The 7,500-nt window shown below is 46.7% G+C and overlaps 1 protein-coding gene across 4 annotated transcripts in view; it reads left to right on the top strand.

The window, feature by feature from the left end:
• The window catches only part of LOC113808118 (early growth response protein 1), a 106,618-nt gene extending 101,588 nt beyond the window's left edge, over positions 1 to 5,030 (top strand). For all 4 annotated transcript variants that reach the window (XM_070120966.1, XM_070120967.1, XM_027359452.2 and 1 more), the window contains exon 2: positions 1,768 to 5,030. In XM_070120966.1, the coding sequence (XP_069977067.1) occupies positions 1,768 to 3,512 (1,745 nt within the window). In that variant the 3' untranslated portion in view covers positions 3,513 to 5,030. The remainder of the gene's footprint in view (positions 1 to 1,767) is intronic.
• Positions 5,031 to 7,500: the final 2,470 nt, after the last annotated feature.

Here is a 7,500-nt window from a genome sequence, read left to right as displayed (position 1 = left end):
AGAACAATCCGGGACTTTAATGCTAGGAAATAGAGGATAAAAACGATGGTGCCAATATGCTCGGGAGGCGGGAGGAAGGGAGGGGGGGGGGGATTTAAACGGGCTGTCGTATCGATAGGAATCAAATACAAGAATAGAAGAAAACTGCCTCCAAACCCTATCACATAACACACAATTTCGCACTCTCAGTCGCTGCAACACCCTGCGGTGTCCTCTTGCACGTGTGATCATAGTCTCTCTCTCTCTCTTTTCTCACGTTTCTATCTTTCCTTTCTTTTTTTTTCTTTATGTCTTTATATCCCATACAATGTCCTTATATCTTCGTATACACAAACTGCTGCGTGACGTCATTGCCAGCACCTCCTACCGCCATTGAGGAATCTGGGGAAGCAGGCAGCAAGCCGACCCCCGCCGCAATGATTTATAACAACTTGAAGGAGAAGCTTAAGTGCTGTGGTGATTGTTGGAGATTCAGCTTTGTTGGTTACGCCCCGCCGGTGTCATGCGAATATGGTTTGGGATGGATGAAGGAATTAATAAAGAATTATAATTTGTTATATTTTGCTTGTGTTTTTTCCATTCTTTCATTTTTCACGTTTCTGTTGGTGCATTTTGTATATGTTGAAGGATAAGTAATTAGAATGGCTTAATATAACGTTTTAGAATTAATAGTAAAATCATAGTTGTAGGTGCTGACAGGACACACTTGACATGATAAAAGGGTACATTTAATGTGCTGACAGCGCATACTTAACGTGCTTGCAGTACGCACCTGCCGTGCCGACAATACGCACATGTTGCGCTGATAAACACCCTATTTTCTCGGTGCAGAACTTAAGCTTGGTGGCAGGGAAGTAGACAGACTTTAGACGAAAATACGGAGTTTAATGATGTTGAAAATGACTCGGATGAGCGTAACAATGTTCTTCATGGCACTTGCCTCGCCTCTATGACACTTTTCCTTAGTCTAGCGCCACGCGTCCGCAAGGGTTCGCTCACGACAGCCTTGCAAAGCGCGACCTCCTAGAGGGAAGGCGCATGCCACATCCGACGGCTCCGAAGGAACGAAACGTTGTGGAAGGCGGGCGAGGAGTAGTGGCACGTGGCGCGTAAGGTCGCCTGCGGGCTGAGGGCCGGGAAGCGCAAGCGGCCTAACACGTGGCTGGTTAATCCAATTGAAAATGGTAATAAAATATGGTTGGGAACAACAAGATAATCACACGTTTCCACCACACACCACGATCATGCCCCGCCGGGCCGCCGCGCTCACCTCATCATCGACATTAATGAATTAAGGGGATCTTGAATATAAACAAAACACATGGGTCTCGTAGGAAATGAAGCCAGAGTCGGTTGTTACAGCTCATCAAAAGGACAGGAGACGGACTACTCCTTAGTCGCTACAGGCATCGGGGCGGCAGACAGACAGACAGGCAGATATACACAGGCAGGCAGGCGTGCAGGCTGACAGTCTCATTCATGAAGTGACCCTGCTCAGCCCCTTCTCACTCCCTCCCCTCCTCCCCCACTTGCCCTTCCGCCACATTTACTGTGACTTCCCTTCTTATTGTGGCGCTCGCACTGTTTATAGTTTTACGTGCCAAGATGGTGCTATCATGAATATTTCTGTGCTGACATTCTGCAGCTAACTGTGAGTGCCGCGCACCTCATCTGGACGGCTTCTTTTGTCCTTTCTTTACTTTTATGTCATTTTGCATATTTACTGCATGCGACCAAGCTGGCTAACCCTATTTTCTTTTCTTGCAGCCTCGGTGGGGAGCGCGGAGGAACAGCGCAGCCCTGCCAGCGAGGGGGACCCCGCGTCCCCTGCCTCCCTGCACCCCAGCCAACCCCAGGACCCCCAGCACCTCCACCCGACCCCGACCTCAACGCCATTACAACAAGAGGCTGTGAAGCAGGAGGTGCAGGACGTGGCCGGGAGCCCCAGCGCTGCCTCCCCAGGGGTGGCGGGCAGCCCCTGCGGCTCCCCTGACGCCGCCATGTTCCCGCATCAGGCGGCGGCTGCGGCAGGTGGCGGCGCTCAGAGCAGCGACAGTCAGAAGCTGCAGTACCGCGGCTCCTTCACCACGGCGCCGCCCGCAGCCTCTTTGGCGGGCCCTCAGGTCACCACGCCCTCGCCCACCGCGCTGAACGCCTGGATCTTCCCCAACTCCCCCTTCCTCGGGTTCCTGCACCAGCCCGCGGGCGGCAGCCAGCAGGTACTGCCGGACCCCGCCGCCTCAGTGTCCGGGGGGTTCCCCGCCGGCGGCTACGACGATCGCCTGCCGGCCCTCACACTCTCCACCACAGACCTCCTCCTGCCCTTCGACACGCAAGCCGGGGCGCTCAAACAGCCTCCCACCTACTCCACGTGTTCCTCGGCCTCCGTCGTCACCACCTCCTCCCTCACAGGCGCGCAGCTACAACAGCAGCCGCAGCTACCAATCCCATCCACGCCGCAACAGCAACAGCAACCACAACAACAGCAACCTCAGCAACAGCAACCACAACCACAGCAACCTCAGCAACAACCACAGCCGCAACCACAGCAGCAGCAGCAGCAACAGCAGCAGCAGCAGCAGCAACAACAGCAGCAGCAACAGCAGCAGCAACAGCAGCAGCAGCAACAACAACAGCAGCAGCAGCAGTTGGCCAACGTCGGCCAGGCAGGAGTGGCGCACGTTCACTTCAGCCGAGGCATGGTGGGCAATGTGGGCGGCGTGGGCAACAAGTTCCAGTACTCGGGCTTCACCGCGGAGGTGACTTACGGCGTGACGGGCAACCTCGGGGAACCAGTAGCGGGTCCGTCGGGCGTGTCGGGAGTGGTCGTGCCCAAGCAGGAGCCGCTGTACCACGACTCCGCTAACCTGGCCGAGTACAACCAGTCCACGAGTAAAGGGCATGAAATCCTCTCCCAGGTGTACCAACAGAGCCCGTTGCCCCTCAAGCTGCTTCCGGTCAAGCCCCGGAAGTACCCCAACAGACCGAGCAAAACGCCGGTGCACGAGCGCCCCTACGCGTGCCCCGTCGAGAACTGCGACAGACGGTTCTCCCGGTCGGACGAGCTGACGCGGCACATCCGAATCCACACGGGCCAGAAACCCTTCCAGTGCCGGATCTGCATGCGGTCGTTCTCCCGTTCGGACCACCTCACTACGCACATTCGCACGCACACCGGCGAGAAGCCGTTCTCTTGTGACGTCTGTTCCAGAAAGTTCGCGAGGTCCGACGAAAAGAAAAGACACGCGAAAGTTCACCTTAAACAGAAGCTCAAAAAGGTTAGTGGCAGCTCCCCGAGCGCGACGGCCCCGACCGCCCCAGCCACGACCACGAGCGGAGTGTCGCTCTCTGCGGCGGGCACCAGCACGCAGCAGCAGCAGCAGCCCCAAGCCCACCTACAGCAGGCCCCCGGCCAGCAACAGCAGCAGCAGCAACAGACTGGACAGCACCAACAGCAGCTGGTGTCGTCGGGAGTTGTCGGCGCCGGCGGGGTGGTGGTGACGACGGTGTAGGCCCCCACCGCCCCCGGAGCTTTTCCTAAGCTCTCCTACTCCATTAAGACATTTTTTACAAGCTTTAACTAAGCTTTATGGGCGGGGCCAGACACTGCGATTCCCTGCGCTGGGCGGCAGACGGCAGCGGCGGCCTCTTCTCTCTCACCGCGCCCATTATTAACTCTTACCATTAACCCATAACTACGGTAACCTCGGGGGCGCCGCGCCACCGCCGGGCGGGAACCTGTGATAAGGCCTCGCCGTCACCAATATTTTTATATGTTGAAGTGTGGCAGTGACCGGCCGTGACCTCTGCAGTGTGTGCGGCCGTGACCTCAGAAGTGTGGCAGTGACTGGTGAAGTGTATCAAAGATAGGTCGCGCAGCAGTGTCATGATCTACGCCACTAAGTCAGTTCTTTATTTTGGTCTCATAACTGAGCATCGCCTTGCGCAGCCTAGCACTGGCGTCTTGTGTCCCTGTGCCATCATCAGTGTCAAATTTTGCCGTGCCATACCTGACCTTGTACAGTGCCAGTGCCACCATTCCCGGAGCTTGTGGTCATGCCAACAGTCCTCCCACGGATGTTACGGGCTTTGGCGTCACTGTTGAGACCATGACGTCTCTAGCTTGTCGGCGATGTCACTGCTGGTAACGTTGGTGTGGCTGACTGTGACAACTCTGACCGAGCAGCGGCGTCGATGATCAGGCAGTGACGTTTGCTGATCAAGATGTGGCGTCACTGATCGAGATGTGACGTCACTGATCAGGCTGTGACGTCACTGATCAGGCTATGGCGTCTCTGATCAGGTTATGACGTCACTGATCAGGTTTTGGCGCCATAGACCATGTAGTCTGTGGCGCCGCTGGTCAGGCTGTGACATCACTTGATCAGGCTGTGACGTCACTGATCAGGCTGTGCTCCTCACTTGTTGTTTTCTAATATTTGGAATGCCATGTGATGTTAGATTGTGATTTATGTTGATTATTGTGATCTGTAGCTGTCGACTTTTATTTATATTTTTCTACGTGAATTTTACGTCCGGAAATAAGAGAATATTGAAAAAAAAGAGTCCTCGAACTGATTGCCTTTTCCCACTCACTCTCTCTCTGTGTCTCTCACTTTCTCTCCCACTCTCCTTCATAAGCAGACCGTTTCTCCCTCGGGTAAACTGTCCTCGCCACTGATTAAAAAATAAATAAAACATTTCTCTGCTAAATACGATAAGACTCTGGATCAGACTCTGACTCTCTGACTCTCTCTTTCCCTTTCTCTCTCTCTCTCTCTCTCTCTCTCTCTCTCTCTCTCTCTCTCTCTCTCTCTCTCTCTCTCTCTCTCTCTCTCTCTCTCTCTCTCTCTCTTCCCCTGCATCACGACTGTCCCCCACCCCCCTGGGTAGCTCTTAATACCGCCAAGACAAGAGACTGTCGCGGCGGATCAAAGTTGGTGACGAGCTGGAGCCGTGGCGAGCGTGGCGACGTGGGGACTGTCCTCTCTCACCTCCTGCCTCCTATTTTTTTTTTTTTAGTTCACTCTCTACCTACGCGTGTATGTGTGCGTGCGCGTGTGTCTTTTTTATACATGCGCACTCACACATACGCCGATATACATACAGACACACGCACACCCACCCACACACATATTTAGTCATACACACACGCTCTTACAAGCATACACACACGCGCACATATAGTCAAACACACAAACGAGACTATTTATATATTTATAAGACATACATCAATGACATGAGACTTTACAAGGGTTATAAAATAAAAACCCTTTAATATATATATAAACCGTTTCCGACAAAACGACATAAATAGATATCTCAACCCCTCTGGTCCCCCCCCTCAAGTCCCCACAGTTAGTTGAATAATTACGCACAAATCATTTTTTGAATATCGTCTTCATTAAATGTCCCTTTTTATACTTAAATGAATAAATACATAAGTAAATAAATATATAAATACGTGAAAAATGATATTGATAACAAAAAAGTCAGTCTACTCGTGGCCCGACTTTGGGGTTCTGCGGTGTAACGCCATTTCCAAAGTTTTGTGGCAGAAAATAAAATGATATATATATATATATATATATATATATATATATATATATATATATATATATATGTATGTATATATGTGTATATATATACATATGTATATATATATATACATATATATATGTATGTATGTGTATATATATATATATATATATATATATATATATATATATATATATATATATATATATATGTATATATAAATATATATACGATAACAAAACCGGTGACTGTATATTAAAAAAGAATAAACTGTGACAGCCGTTATAGGCGAAAATCCTCCGCTCGTTGCCAGACTTTGGACTTAACGGTACAAAATCGCCTTATGACTCTATTTGCCTGTGAGTTCTTGATTCTGTGTACAAATTTCTGTCGGTGTATAGAGAGAATGTTCGAGAGAAACAAGTCCATGAAATGTGAAATACTTTTTATTAAGGTCTCTATAAATACTACTGTACGTTGTTGTTTTGTGCTGGAAAGGAAACTCCCACGTGTATATTCATCATCTCTCAGCATTTAAAAAGATATATTAATAATAATTATATATAAAAAACGGTTGTATTAATGAGATTTTATAATTGTGTATTGTAAAAATATGTGAAAAATTTTTCAGCACATGTTGAGACAACCATTTCTCGCATACCGCGCCATTCGCAGCTAATGCCATTTACATGTTCATACCCTCAAAATCTCACTTACAGTTTGCAATAGTCTTAATTGGACAATCAATGTTCAATGTTCATATGTAGGCATGTAATTTGATCAATGGAAAGTGATAAAAATGCTGACGTGATTTTAGACTACTACATTTGCCATGTGTGTTCACTGTTCACTCCATTTGTGGTGTCTTGTACTCTGTGACGTCATCTGATGACGGTCTCCTATTGGTTTATGAGCGAGTGACGTCATAAATGTTCCTTCATGGATATAAGTGAATAAAAAGGTTGTCAGAAGATTAAATTTGTGGAATATTGTTAATTGAAGTCGTTATTTATTTACCAAAAATTTTAAATGTTATAAAGTGTGTATAATATACGTGTAAAATACTAATATAATTTTATGCTGAAATACATGTTGTTTTCTTTCTTCTTTCGACCACAAAAAAGAAAAAAATAGCCCAACCTACTGAGATAAACAGACTTAGAAGAAAAAAAATGGCCTTCCGAAATAAAGGTAAAGATTACCTAAATCGAAATTATTAAACGAAAACAAAAGATATACATAATAATCCAAAAACATATAAACAATGATTATTGACTGAACGGACTATAAATTTGATGTGCAGGATGTAAACTTTAAACGCATCAGATAAAAAAAAACTTTCATTTCACAATACGATAAAAACGGGCATAAGGGCAGAAAACAAAATAAACAAGAAGTACATACATACATACATACATACATATATATATATATATATATATATATATATATATATATATATATATATGTATATATATGTATGTATGTGCGTATGTATCATATACGCATATATACAATATAAATATATATGAACATATATTATCTCATAAGCTATAATTCCTACACTATCAGCACAGACACGTATTTGTGAACAAACATTATTTCAACGCAGCTCCACAAATGATCCTGCAGACAGAAAACATACAACATACTGGCCAGTGTTCGAAGCCTTAGAATATCAAAACCACACAGACGAACAGTATTATACCCATGCCATCACTTAGATAATTTATTTTTCTAATTCGTGAAAATGTTTATTGACATAACGTCCGTCTTCCACATTTGTTCGGACTGCTCGAACAAATTCATCAGCAAATAAAGCTATATATCAGATTTCCCATTCTTAAACACAGCATAATGATAACAACAGAATAAATGATAATGACAATAAACATGAGAAATAAAACTTCATAAAACATTCTGACGCAGCCATTTAGGTCACTTACAAGGTCAGCTAATGAC

This window comes from Penaeus vannamei, chromosome 4, assembly GCF_042767895.1.
Source record: "Penaeus vannamei isolate JL-2024 chromosome 4, ASM4276789v1, whole genome shotgun sequence".
Classification (NCBI taxonomy): domain Eukaryota; kingdom Metazoa; phylum Arthropoda; class Malacostraca; order Decapoda; family Penaeidae; genus Penaeus; species Penaeus vannamei.
This window is presented reverse-complemented; position numbering and strand designations above follow the sequence as displayed.